The sequence below is a fragment of the Henckelia pumila genome, chromosome 1 (assembly GCF_033568475.1).
Source record: "Henckelia pumila isolate YLH828 chromosome 1, ASM3356847v2, whole genome shotgun sequence".
NCBI lineage: Eukaryota > Viridiplantae > Streptophyta > Magnoliopsida > Lamiales > Gesneriaceae > Henckelia > Henckelia pumila.
The window spans coordinates 155883704-155898995 of record NC_133120.1 but is presented as its reverse complement, the minus strand read 5'-3'; the positions used below and the strand labels follow the sequence as shown (position 1 = coordinate 155898995).

At 36.1% G+C, this 15292-nt stretch overlaps 2 protein-coding genes across 2 annotated transcripts; both read left to right on the top strand.

Moving 5' to 3' along the window:
- Positions 1 to 457: 457 nt before the first annotated feature.
- On the top strand, positions 458 to 1557 carry LOC140875277 (probable glutathione S-transferase). Its single transcript, XM_073278926.1, has 2 exons — positions 458 to 878; positions 1027 to 1557. The coding sequence occupies exons 1-2, from the start codon at positions 567 to 569 to the stop codon at positions 1372 to 1374; spliced, it is 660 nt and encodes a 219-aa protein (XP_073135027.1). The 5' UTR covers positions 458 to 566; the 3' UTR covers positions 1375 to 1557.
- Positions 1558 to 5727: 4170 nt separating this feature from the next.
- On the top strand, positions 5728 to 9643 carry LOC140874285 (uncharacterized). The gene is made up of 9 exons (XM_073277557.1): positions 5728 to 5912; positions 6598 to 6821; positions 7261 to 7374; positions 7486 to 7632; positions 7731 to 7963; positions 8444 to 8554; positions 8822 to 8917; positions 9197 to 9293; positions 9390 to 9643. Exons 1-9 carry the CDS (start codon positions 5728 to 5730, stop codon positions 9641 to 9643), a joined length of 1461 nt encoding a protein of 486 aa, XP_073133658.1.
- Positions 9644 to 15292: the final 5649 nt, after the last annotated feature.

The following is a 15292-nucleotide window of genomic DNA, read 5'->3' as shown; positions in this document are numbered from 1 at the left end:
TTATTTAAAAATTTTGTATGGTATTGGATTTCAGCATAATGGCATTTTTGTTTTGGTGGTATATTTGTCGATATTTTAAAAAGATTAATTTTGATTAGAGTGATAAACAAATATCTGAAAAAAAATTTTCCGAAGATGATCACATGATAAAGTATTATATATGCTACATTTTTTTTTGTTTAAATAAAAGTAAGAAATTATGTATTATTATTAAATATAAAGTGAAGAGATTTATGTTACTCGTCAATGTTTAGGTATAAAGTTTCAAACTATACCTAATAAAATATTATAATAAGCTTTAATAGCTCTAAAAATTTGATTGAACCACTGAGAGAAACTGTAATTTTAATTATGAATTATTATTTGGACAAATAACAAACTAATTGGTATTATACTGCTCCAAGTTCTCGATCCTTCACTTGAATTTATCCACATTTTCGTAGAGGACAAATCAAATTTAATTTCCCTATAAGAATGGGCTCCCAACCAGTGCAAATTACACAGAATTAAACTAAACACATTCAAAAAACACAAGAAAAGGAAAAAGCCTGTAATATTCGTGATCGATGGCGGAAGTGAAGGTCATTGGTTCTTGGCGCAGCCCTTATACCAGGAGAGTGGAATGGGCGCTGAAACTGAAAGGAGTCGAATATGAATTCATAGAAGAAGATATAAGCAACAAATCCCCTCTACTTCTTCAATCCAATCCGGTCCACAAAAAAATCCCTGTTTTGATACATAATGGCAAGCCAATCGTCGACTCATTGGTGATTCTTGAATACATCGACGAAACTTGGGAAAATGGCCCCACGATCTTACCGAAAGATCCTTACGACCGAGCCGTGGCACGTTTCTGGGCTAGATTCTTGGATGAGAAGGTAATATTTTATCGAGATAATTGCATGCATTACACGCTTTGAAACCTCGTACGGATATTAACCCACTCAGTGTTTTCAAATTTTGAACACACCTACCATATGCACAAAAAGTCGCTGTTTAATGTATATTTTTTCTTGGAATTTTCAGTGCTCGCCAGCATATAGGAGGGCTTGTTTGGTTTCAGGGGAGGAGCAAGCGAAAGCCAAGGAAGAAGCAGAGGAATCGCTTAAAATTCTTGACAATGAACTCAAAGGCAAGAAGTTGTTCGGGGGAGATGTCGTAGGATTTGTGGATATTGTGGGCAATTTTATTGCCTATTGGTCTTTGGTTATTGCGGAATTGGTGGGAGAGGAAATCATAACGAAAGAGAAATTCCCGAATCTGTGTGGATGGATGAACGAGTACGTGAACTCAAGCTCCATCAACCAACATCTGCCTGATCGGGAGAAATTGGTCGAGAGTTTAGGGGCTCTCCCTAAATTCTTATTATTATAAGACTCCGAGATTGATATTTAATAATATTAATCCTGGGGTTCATTGAAAAATTATGTTTGTTTCTGCTTTATTTCGTATGTGGTAATGTGTTTCCAGAGGAGGAAAAAAAAATACAATGGGTTGTAGTGTGTTTGTAATCGATGTTTTTTTTTTTGTTTGGTTTTTTTGAGTTTGAATAATAAATGTTTTACATAATATAATGATATTGGTGTTTGAGTTAGAAACCAGTTTGCTAATTTGAACGGGAACCTTATTCGGTAAAGCTAGAGCGGATTGGGGCCGGTTATGATTTATTTATTTTTTTTTATAAAAACTTAATAATTCAAAAGTTGCGTACATATTTTAACTTTTCAAACACAAAGTAATATTTTTTAAGTATGTATCTAGAAATATTGTGAAAATCAGGTTGAATAGTACTAATAAATTCAACAAAATTTTCTGATCAGCTAGTATATAAAATTGACAACATTTCATAATAAATTTAACAATAATTTTTCGAGAAATTTCATTAACTCACAAAGAAAAGAAAACAAAAATATCATGAACTCAAAAAAAAATGTTAATTAAATAAAAATGATTCGTGCATGTTTTGTGTTAAGAAATGAGACTTGGACCTAACTCACATCAAAAGCTAGCTCAAGAGGTAAGGATTGTCCTTGTTTGGACCTATCTCTCCTCAAAAGCTAGCTCTAAAGGTGAGTATTGTCCTTGTTTGAGCCTGATGTCTAGACATCAGGCTCACAAGGCCGAATGTTCGGGACCCGTCGGGTACGGAGAGAAAATCCCAAATTTTTTTTCATATTCAAGATTTCGTTTAAAAAATAAAAAAAATGTGATAATTTTATTAAATATACTATTTAGAAACTTATATTTATAAATAAAAATAAATATTCAACTTAAAACATATAATATTAAAATATTCCGGATAATGTTTCAAAGTTTGTTAATAGAAAAAATGTATCGGATAATTATTAATAAAATGTTCGGATAAAATTGCTAAATAAATTTTGTTAAATAGATTGTCAAATTAATCTCTTGAGTGTTGTTCTACATATTTGTTCTAATTAGATAATTATAAATATGAATTAATTAAATTATTAATTTAATTTTTTAAAAAATACATAAACATAAAATGACATTTCGTGATTTTACAATTTGATCGTTCCAACAATAAAAATTATGCGAATTAAGTCCATAATTAAGTGTTATGTGAGTTGAAACCTAATAATATTTAGCTTATTATATTAATAAAGTTATTAATAAAATATATTATTATATTACTTCGGGACGGGTCGGAAATTCCGTCGAAATAAGATTTTATTCCCGATCCCGCTTCCGATATTAATCGGGATGGAAAAAATCCAGAAATTTCGGGTTTGAAAATTTCGGGTTGGGATTTTTTCGGGACGGAAATGGAATGGGATTCGGGAAGGGTCGGGATTTCGGGAATTTTTGCCACCCCAAATAAAAAGGTGACGGAAGAAAGACGGGGCCAAATTCACGGAGAATCTAGTGCTGCTTCACAGAGCAAGAGGCACCGAAATTTTGACTATGGACAGAAGTTATTATTATTGGTACAAGTCGAATTAATTTTATATTTTTATTTTTGCTCAACGTTAATTCTTATTTTATTAATTCATGCATGGTTGTATGTTTAGCAATTGAGTTAAGATAAGTATATTGGTATGCATCGATGAACGATGGATTGTGTAATGTGGCGTGTGGGTAGAATCTAATATTACAAGGTAGGTACTATTTTGTTAGTAAGATGAGATAAACTAAAGATATATACATATATATATATATACATATATATATATAAAATTTTGATCAACTGCACCTTAGGGTGCAGGAAATTTGTGAGCGACCACTAAAACCCGATAGTAGGTTTTAGTGGTGCAAAAAAATTAAAAAAAAAACAACTAAAACCCTGTACCGGGTTTTAGTGACAGCTCACAAATTTTCGCACCCTAGGATGTAGGGGATCATTTATATATATATATATATATATATATATATATATATATATATGTGTGTGTGTGTGTGTGCAAAGTCTAATTATAAAAAAGATAAGCAGGATTACCATTCAAGTACTTTAGCAAATGTGAGTTCAAATAGTGTGATCAAGGAGTAAAGAACCCAATACGTTAGCCATTGCTTATGTTATAATTATTATCTTTAATATTTTATTATTATATCGGCTCACGTGTTGCGTTTTGCATAATATTTTCAAAATCAATTTAATTTATATTCAAATAAAATTAATATCGCAGTTATAAAAATTAACGAGAGATTAAACTGCAATTTGATATATCAAAATAAAAAAAACAATAATGTAATATTCAATGGGACCCGTCCCATAACCCTCCTATCTAATTTTCGTCCCGAAAAAAATCAAAAAATTATTTTTTCTCCCGATCCCGTACCCGACACATTTTGAGACGCGAATATTCGGGATCCCGGGTAGAAAGAAGGAATCCCGAAATGTTCTTCCATTTTCAAGATTTCTTTCAAAAAAACAAAAAAATGATTATTTTATTAAAAAAAATACTATTTAGATCATATTTCTAAATAAAAAAATAAATATTCAACTTAAAAAATATAATATTAAAATATTTCAGATAATGATTCAAGGTTTTGTCAAAGAGAAAAACATCATACTGTGCAATAGATAATTATTAATAAAATATTCGGATACAAATTACTAGATAAATTTTGTTAAATAGATTGTAAAATTGCATCATTTATTCTACGTATTAGATAATTATAAATATGAATTAATTAAATTATTAATTTAATATTTTAAATAATTCACAAAAATAAAATGTCATTTCGTGATTCTATTATTCGATCGTTTCAACAACAAACAATTATGTGAATTAAGTCCACAACTAATTGTTATATGGGTTGAAACATAATAATACTTAGCTCAATATATTAATAAAATTATTAATAAAATATATTATAATATTATTTCGAGACGGGCCGGGAATTCCGTTGGGATAAGGTTTTATTCCCGATCCCTCTTCCGATATCAATCAGGATGGAAAAAATCTCAAAAATTTGGGTTGAAAAAATAAGGGTGCAATCGAGTCAAATCGAACTCGAGTATCATACTACTCGAGCTCGACTCTATTTTGTCTACTCAAGATCGAGCTCGATCTCGATCGAGTAATGAATTTCATACTCAAGCTCGAGCTCGATTATAGTTCGAGCTACTCGAGCTCGAGTAGTTAATGTCAATAATATTATATATATATATTATATTTATATATATTTTATATTATAATAATATTTTATATATATTATATTTATATATATTTTATATTATATTTATTTATATAATTATAAATATAATCGAGTAGCTCGCGAGCTACTAGAACACACACATATAATACTTGAGCTCGAGCTCGATTATAGATTCGAGCTACTCGAGCTCGAGTCGAGTTTTGACTAGCGGTGCAAACGAACCGATGATAAAATTTTAAGGTTCGAATTCAGTTTGTTATAAGTATATTCGAGTTCGAGCTCGATTCGAAGCTCTATAATTTCAAATATTTTGGCTCGAGTTCGGCTCGAAAAGAAGTTCGAGTTCGTCTTGAAATGAAGTTCGAGTTTGAGTTCGGCTCGAAATAATCGAACCTCTTCATGAACTAATGTTTGGATATTATGGTTCGAAAAGCTCGAAATTTTTGAAAAGGTTCGAAATGTATATATATTTATTATATAATTATATAATATTAATTAAATATTAAGGCTCGTGAATTATTCGCGAACTATCAAACAAAATAATTTTGGCTTGAGCTCGGCTCGAAAAAGAGTTCAAACATGTTCGAATTCGTCTCGAGTTCGATAAGTTTGAATAAAAATAAAATATTTATCGAGTAGGCTCGAAAATCTCGTGAACATGTTCGGTTCGATTGCACCCCTAGTTTTGATCGAGCCGCTCTCGAGTTACTCACGAGTAGCTTGACTCGTTTGCACCCCTACGTTACATCTGTAACCTTGAAAATTCCTTGCCGAACCACATAAATACTTGTGTTATTTAATCGCTTTCTTGTGAGTTGGTGATTGATCTGCGTGTGTTTGGTTTTATCTGTCTTCTGAGATTGTTTTATTGAGTTGCTGTGTATGTGTGTGCATGTCTGAAAAATATTCTCGAAATATCAAGTTTGTTTGATTGATTCCTAACAAGTGACGCCGTCTGTGGGAAACTAAGAAAAAATGGTGGGATCAATGAAATTTGATATTGAGAAGTTTACTGACAAGAACGATTTCTTGCTCTGGAGAATTAAGATTCGAGCGATCTTGATATAGCAAGGATCGGTGGAAGCCCTCAAGAAGAAGGAGGAGATGTTCGGCGATATAAAGAGCAAGGATGAATTACTCGAGAAAGTACACAGTGCTATTATTCTCTGTCTGGGTGATAGACCTCCTCGAGAGGTGGACAGAGAAGAATCCGCGGCGGCTGTGTGGCTTAAGCTTGAGAATATATACATGACCAAATCCATGGCTAACCATCTGTACATGAAACAGAGGTTGTATTCTTTTATGATAAAAGATGATAAAAACCTTGAAGACCAGATCAAAGAATTCACCAAGATATTTGATGACTTGGAGAATATTGAAGTAAAGCTTGAGGATGAAGATCGGACTTTGATACTTCTGAATGCACTCCCTAAGACCTATGAAAACTTTAGGGATGCATTGCTTAATGTGGGATGCATTGCTTAATGGCATATAACAGACGATAACTTTGGAAGAAGTGATGTTTGCTATTAAATCCAAGGAACTTCAGAGAAAGTCAAACATAAACACTAAATCACATGGAGAGGGTCTTATGGTAAGGGGCAAAAGTGATAAGAGGACATCCAATGGGAAATATAAACCAGAGTCCAGATCGAAGAGTCAAGGAAGATACCAGAACACAAATTTGGGAAATTTGAAGTGCTTTGCATGACATAATGTTGGGCATCAAAGAAGAGATTGTCTAGAAAGAAAAGGGAAACAACAAGAAAAACCCAAAGAATATGGTAATCTGGCCGTAGCTTCAGATGTATATGACTCAACATAAGTATTGGTGGTTTTTAAAGGTGATGTAAACCACGAATGGATACTGGATTCAGGGTTCTCCTTTCACATGTGTCCTATAAGGTCCTGGTTTGAAAAGTTGGAAGAATCTGATTAGGGCATGGTACTGTTGGGAAATAATCAATAATGCAGAATAAAGGGCTCTGGGAATATCAAAATAAGGATGCATGATGAGATTGACAGAGTACTCACTAATGTGAGGTATGTGCCCGAGTTGAGGAGAAACTTGATATCTTTGGGAACACTTGATGATCAGGGATACTCATTTAAATCTGGAGGAGGAAGTCTCTCAGTGTCTAAAGGGTCTCTGGTTATAATGAAAGCTGTCAAAAGGAACCTCCTATATGTACTACAAGGTGATACAATCATAGGAAGTACAACAAGTATTCAGAAACAGTAGGACGGAACTAAGCTATGACATTTGAGGCTTGGACATGTAAGTGAGAAATGATTACATGAGCTGTCTAAACAGAGTCTGTTGGGTGGAGATAAGATCGAATCACTGGATTTGTGTGATAGGCGTGCTATTGGAAAATCTAAAAGATTGTCATTTAGTCAAGGAAGTCACACAACTGAGCAACCATTGGCCTATATTCATTCAGATCTATGGGGTCCTTCTCGGACATAAACTCATGGAGGAGGCAGATACTTTTTGTCTTTGATAGATGATTACTCAAGGAGAGACTAAAGATGAAGCTTATGACAAATTCAAAGAATGACTGCTGGAAATTAAGACCAAAAGTGATCGAATAGTTAAATACATGAGAACAGATAATGGGCTGGAATACTTATCAGATAAGTTTGTTAAGCTATGTAAGGAGAAAGACATTACCAGACATAGAACAATGGCAGGAACACCTCAGCAAAATGGCCTAGCAGAGAGAATGAACAGAACTCTTCTGGAAAAGGGTAAGATGTATGTTAATCAATGCTTCTCTTCCTAACTCTTTCTGGGGAGAAGCATTATCTACCGCGTTCTATTTGGTCAATAGGTGCCCATCCAGTGCAATTGGTTTCAAGGCTCCAATGGAAAATGGAGTGGGACACCTGCAGACTACTCAAACAAGAGGGTATTAGGATGTCTTGCATATGCTCATCTGAAACAGGATAAGTTGGAAGCAAGAACAGTTAAATATATATTCATTGGGTATCCAGATGGTGTGAAAGGTTATAAAGTTTGGAACCTGGAGTCAAGAGGTCCAAAGTGTTTCAACACCAGAAATGTAAAGTTTGATGAAACAAACTGGGATATAAAATGAATACAGATGGAAAAGACAGTCAGATCAGTGAGAATCTTAAACTACCGTTTGAGGTAGAGTCTTCTGTGCCAGATACAGGGTCAGATGAGATGCAAGATGAGAATGTTACAGCGAGTGGTCCAAAAGAGGACTTGAGTACATATAATCTTGCAAGTGACATAACCAGAAGAGAGATCAGAGCTCCTAAGAGGTTTGGAGAAGCTGATTTGGCTTGGTATGCACTTACAGTAGCTGAGAAGGTAGAGTATTCAGAACCGAATACATATGATGAATCTATGGCTAGTAAACACAAAGACAAGTGGATAGAAACTATGAATGAAGAGATGAACTCACTTGAAAAAAATCAAACCTGCGCACTAGTAGACAGACTGAAGCATCAGAAGACATTGTGATGCAAGTGGATCTATAAACAGAAGGAAGCATCTCCTGGTACAGATCAGATCAATAAAGCTAGATTGGTTGCAAATGGTTTTGGCTAGGTAAAATGGATATATTTTAATGAAGTCTACTCTGCAGTGGTGAAACATTGTTCCATCCGGATTATGTTAGCACTGGTGAACCAGCTCGATTTGGAGCTTGAGCGGCTTGATGTGAAGACTGTTTTCCTACACGGTGACCTTGAAGAAACCATTTATATGAAACAACCTAAGGGCTATATACATCAAAAAACACATAATAAAGTCTTCTTATTGAGGAAATCATTGTATGGGCTAAATCAGAGTTTGAGGCAGTGGAACATGAGGTTTGATGAGTTCATGATTGGTATTGGTTTTGTGAGAAGCCAATATGACAGATGTGTCTATCCGAAAAAGGATGAAGGAGGTTATCTTGTACCTACTGATTTACGTTGATGACATTTTGATTGCAAATAAAAGTAGGGAAGAGATATCATCCTTAAAACAACAGCTCAACTCAGAGTTTGACATGAAATATTTAGGAGAAGCAAAGAGAATTTTGGGCATAGACATAATGAGAAACAGAAAATGTAGAAGATTCATCTGAGTCGGAGAATTATTTGAGGAAGGTAGTTCTGAAGTTTAACATGAATCAAGAAAAAACTTTCTTGAGTCTTGAACCCTCTGGGACAACATTTAAAGCTATCTGCGAGTCAGTCACCTAAAAGTGAGGAAGACAAGATGAAGATTACTTTTATTCCATATGTCAGTGGAGTGGGAAGTCTCATACATGGAATGGTATGTAGTAGGCCCGATCTGGCATACACAATCAGTGTTGTGTCAAGGTTTATGGCTAATCCAGGTACATATCATTGGGAAACTCTTAAATGGATTCTCAGATATCTCATAGACACTATTGGGTTTGGTTTGAAGTTTGAGAAACAACAAGATGGGATTGATCTGGAGGTTGGATATGTGAATTAATATTTTTCTTGAAACTTAGACACGAGAAAGTCATTTATTGGATATGTGTTTACCTTTTATGACACAACGATCACTTGAAAGTCTAATCTGCAGTCAGTGGTTGCCCTTTCTACCACTGAGACAGAATTCATAGCTGTTATTGAGGCCATAAAAGAAGGATTATGGTTAAAAGGGATGATAGCGGATCTTGGTGTGAAACAAGATCAAGTTGTAGTACACTGTGACAATCAAAGTGCAATACACTTGACAAAAGACCAAGTCTATCATGAACGTTCGAAACACATAGATGTGAAGATGCATTTCATCAGAGATGTGATTGAAAAAGGAGATGTGGTTCTTATGAAGATAACATCAGAAGAAAACCCTGCAGATGTTATGACAAAGTCACTGCCATATGCTAAGTTCAAAAAATGTTTGGACTTAGTTAATGTAGTGATTAAAAATTTGCCTATGGAGGCTAGATTGGAGAGCAGCATTCAACCTGAAAGAATCAAGGTGGAGATTGTTGAAGTGTGCTTCTGTCAGATTGAATGGAAATAGAGAAGAGATCAGATCAAAGTGTAGTGATCAGATGAGTTCAGTGATCAGATGAGTTCATGGTCAAATCAAATACTGGGATCAGATCGAAGGTGATGGTCAGATGAGTTTTTCGGATGAGTTCAGGGAGATCGATTGCTCGAGTACTGAGACTTGGTTAGAAGACAGATGAATTGTCCGTGAAGCTGTAAGCTTGAAGGAAGATTGAAGTATGAGAGTAGATCAGACTGGTGTGAGAAAACTTATCGAGTTGGGCCATGTTGACTTTGATATTGGGTCTTAGTAAGTTGTTGACCTAAAATCCAAAGAGGAAAGTTGGTATATTTTCTCTATATAAGCATATGAAAGCTGGCCGTAACGAACATAACAGAAAATCAAAATTTTCAACCTGCAAAAAATATTTTGAGAAAGAAGAAAAGAGAGAAAATAGAGGAGAGAACTAGGGCGCAGATTGTGAAGGGGAGATTCAAGGGTTTAAAGCTTGAATAGAGTCTGTATCTAGCGTTAGAGGTTTTTTGGTCTGGTTCTATAATAAGCTCGGATTTGAGATTGGATTTCTTCTGTTCGTGATTAATAAAAGTGTTGTGCTGCTCTCCCGTGGATGTAGGAAAATTTCTTGCCGGACCACGTAAATACTTGTGTTATTTATCTCTTTCGTGTGAGTTGGTGAGTGATCTGCATGTGTTGGGTTTTATCTGTCTTCTGGGATTGTGTTTTTGAGTTGCTATGTGTGTGTGTGTGTGTGTATTTGTCTGGTAAATATTCTCGAAATATCAAGTTTTTTTGATTGATTCCCAACAAGTTCAAATTTCATTAAAAAAAATCGACCAAACCACACACGTTTCCAAATTAATTCCATAACAAAGAATCCATCAGCTAGAATTTTGATAGTTTGGAAATGTTTTTTAACCTAACGAGATCTCATCTCAATTGCTAGCACAACTTAAAAATTTTCAAATGGAGCATAATCAAAAGATCTCATCTTAAAATTCATGCATGCATAATTACCATAACATAATTCATTGAAATCTTTTGAATTTGACCGTCTAAATAAATTAACTTTCAAAAATTTTCACCAAAAATAACATGTGTCCCTTGTTTGCTTACTTCAAAATTAAACAAATTCGACACCCAAAACATTTGTGCTTCGACTATTTTTACTTTATTTAAGGGATAAATATATAATTGGTGATGCTTTGAATATTATTTTATTTGCATCCATCTGATCTCTATTGACATGAAAAAGTGAAGATCAATATGACCTGAGCGTCCTAGCTACGAAATACGACTAGTTTTTTTAAAGGACATATATATGACGAGTCATTCGATACTATGATGACTAATTTTCAAATCTTTGTTTGGAAAACTTTTCAATTATCAAAATCTAATGAATTAAACTGTTGGATATATATTGAGTATTACATTTTCGCCACGATGTTGTTTTTGGTAATTAATTCATAGTTTTTTTTTTAAAAAAATACGTTTTAAACAAAAATCGTGTTTAAATTCCACCAAAACGAACCGAGAAAACAACTACAATGTCTCTACACATAGATGTATACAAACTGTGGCGTATAAAAGGGCATGTACAAGCACATTATACGACTGCATGCCTAATCATATATTAGCCCAGCAGTGTATGGGATGCATGTCCTTGGAATCCAAGAATCGCCGTCTAGAAGCTCCTCGATAGTGAACTGTTGTATTGCTTCTGCGTCATGCTCCAAGGATTTGTATCCAGTCCAGTTCACTCGGTGGCTCGTGTCAGCTCCGGGACCAATGTTCCTGTACACTCGACATATGTGAGCTTGTCAATTGGATGACCCAGCAATAAACCCCATCCAACTGGGTTAAGGATGGCACCCAAGTACAACTGCATCACAACTACTTGAACCAGGGTCGACCAAGGTATGCCACAAATTCTGAAATTTGTGGCTCGAGCCCTAGAGCCACAGTGAAGGATGAATTCTGGAAGACAAACGCACTTAAGGAGTTCAACAACTTTTTCCCTTGGGCTGAGAAATATATAACAATATTGCAGCTCTAAAACACTCCAGCATCCGCATCTCCGAATATGAAATCTATGGTGCCATAGATATCACATTCTCGGAAGATTTGTCTGCCCGATGTGGCATATAATGTATCTTGAAATCCAAGAAATGTGCATTTGTAAAATGCACATTCATCTGCATGACTGTAAACAACAACAGCTTGGGATCCTGGTCCGACAAAGTTCTCAAAGGTAATAAACTTCGCTATAAAACCATTGCAAAAAATAGCTGATAAATCAAAAGAAAATTATGTTAGAAAATTGTATAGCACGGTAGTTAGATGAGAGGAAAGAATTTGAAGACAAAAATTTTGAAATTATACCTGCTGATTGTGCCGCTGATAGAAATTTCAAATTCTGGAGCATGCCGGTTCATGGTGATTTTGGTCACCTCGGCTCCGTCTCCGACTAGCATGATGTTGATTAGGTTCTTGGGTTTGGTTACAAGCTCTTGATATACACCAGCTTTGACATGAACGTGTCTGCAAGATTTGTAGGAGCCGTAGCCAACGCATCTGCGATTGTCCTAAGGCCCCAGGTTGTGTTTTGGTCACGATCATATTGTATTGTACCCCCGCAGTTGGTGTGGTAGGGGCATGACGATGCGATGAAGATTGCATTCTGGAAAAGTAAATGGAGATGCCGGCTACCGGTCGCAGATTAAAATTCATTTAACCAACATCATTATAGTTGGCCAACCCTGGTTGGAATCTACAAATCTCTTATACGTTGGCCAACGTAAAAGAGGCTCATTAACCAACATCATGCTAGTTTGCCGACCCTGGTTGGCATCTACAAATCTCTTATACGTTGGCCAATGTATAAGAGATTAATCTGTGACCGGTAGTCGGCATCTCCATTTACTTTTCTAGAATGCAATCTTCATCGCATCGTCATGCCTTACCACACCAACCGCGGGGGTACAATACAATATGATCGTGACCAAAAGACAACCTCGGGCCTTTAGGACAATTGCAGATGCGTTGGCTGCGGCTCCTACAAATCTTGCAGACACGTTCATGTCGAAGCTGGTGTATATCAAGAGCTCGTAACCGTACCCAAGAACGTAACCAACATCATGCTAGTCGGAGACGGAGCCGAGGTGACCAAAATCACCATGAACCGGCATATGCATGCTCCAAAATTTGGAATTTCTATCAGCGGCACAATCAGTGAGTATAATTTCAAAATTTTTGTCTTCAAATTCTTTCCTCCCATCTAACTACCGTGCTATACAATTTTCTAACATAATTTTCTTTTGATTTATCAGCTATTTTTGGAAATGGTTTCGTAGCGAAGCTTATTACCTTTGAGAACTTTGCCGGACCAAGATCCCAGGTTGTTGCTGTTTACAATCATGCAGATGAATATGCATTTTACAAATGCACATTTCCTGGATTTCAGGATTCATTATATGCCACATCGGGAAGACAACTCTTCTGAGAATGTGATATCTATGGTACCATAGATTTCATATTCGGAGATGCGGATGCTGGAGTGTTTCAGAGCTGCAATATTGTTTTTGCCCGAGAACCAAATCTTATATATTTCTCATCCCAAGGGAAAAAGTTGTTGGACTCTTTGAGTGCGTTTGTCTTCCAAAATTCATCCTTCACTGTGGCTCCAGAGGGCTCGAGCCACAAATTTTTGAATTTGTGGCATACGTTGGCCGACCCTGGTTCAACTACTCTACGGTAGTTGTGATGGAGTCGTACTTGGGTGGCATCATTAACCCAGTTGGATGGGGTTTATGACCGGGTCATCCAACTGACAAGCTCATTACATATGTCGAGTACAGGAACATTGGTCCCGGAGCTGACACGAGCCACCTAGTGAACTGGACTGACTACAAATCCTTGGAGCATGATGCAGAAGAAATACAACAGTTTACTATCCAGGAGCTTCTAGAGGACGATACTTGGATTCCAAGGACAACTAAGCGGGAGGAATGCATGAACCTTACTTCGTTGCGGCAGTTTGATGCCTCGACCAAAAATCTTACCGGAAAAATACCTGAAAGTCTGGCGGGTCTTCAGTGACAATTTCTTGGAAGGTGAAATTCCGGAGGTTTTAGCTTTTAACCCGGTCAAATCATATCGAACTGAGGTTGTCATGAATAACGATCGAGTTTTCAGGTTCTTTGATGGAATTCATGATGGGTATATGAACTCGGATTGGAAAGAAATTTATGCAGCTAATAACAATAATTTGGACTGCCCGTTACCTTGATTGGAATTTGTGTTACAAGAAGAAGCTTGATCGTTTGATAATGTTTGGCAACAGGATTTCAGGCACAATCACTGAATCATTCATACGGTGAATGCATTAGTTTAAATTACGTGAGAATTCAAGGAAATGAACTTTCAGGAGCAGTACTGTACATACCAGATGGATTCTGGGGTATTAGTACTGGACTTGCGCTAGCTGGTTGAGCTTGCAGGTAACTTAGCTTCTTACAAGGTTCTTCCCACAATCGATTTCAAATGCCAAAGGGCTAGCTAGCTAGCTACAACAATTGCTGATCTCGGGCAACAATTATTTCGGGCGAGTATCTTGTCGAAATTTGCTGTTTGCAAGAACTCAAGAAAATGGTTTAATTTCTGGTGATTTGCCCTCGTGTATGTATCAACTGACCAATTTACAGGAGGTAAGTTTCACGTACATTCAACAAAATCAGTTCATTGGAGAAATTCTGAAAGGCGTTGGGAATTATCAAACAATCTGAAACGAAAGATGAAGCAAATTTCTTATATTGCTTTGATAATGAAAGAACTATATATACATTACAAAAAGATAATGAGATCCTGAAATCAAGCGTACACAATATCTCTGCATATTTACAATTTTATATAAAAGGAAACAAATCAAACAATATAAGAAGAAATCCCAGACTTCATGTATTTCCAATTCTTAACACTCCCCCTCAAGCTTGGAATATATTTTGATAATTCCTAACTTGTCAAGTAGCTTCGAAAAATGTGGGGAACCCAATGGCTTTGTGAAAATATCAGCTGGTTGGAGTGAGGTAGGTATGTGAGATGTCTTGATCATTTTTTCTTGAATCTTCTCGCACAAGATGACAATCAATTTCTATATGCTTTGTTCGCTCATGAAAAACTGGACTTGAAGCAATATGCAACGCTGCTTGATTGTCACAATACAGATTGGCGGAATGTGAGTGTTGAATACCCAAATCATTCAAGATGTATCTTAACCAAGTAATCTCACAACAAGTTGTTGCCATGGATCGGTATTCGGCTTCCGCACTAGATCGTGACACTGTATTTTGTTTCTTTGTGAGACCTCGATTCTAAACCATTAATCTCGGATTAAACAACAATTAAGCGAACAAGAATCCAAGAGTAAAACAAGTCAAAGTTTTTTTTTTTTTTTTTAAAGGCTCGCGCCCGCGCGAGGTACCAAGCTCGCGCGCGCGCGGGCAAACGATTCAGAGGCCCAACGGAGGCCCTCGCCCGCGCGCGGAAGGCCTGGGCAGAAAATGCTCAGGCTGCAGAAAAAAAAATAAAAGAATTCCGCGCTTGGTCCGACATGCCTTCAAATACAAATGCAATAACAGGGTGTAGGGAAATATGCCATAACAA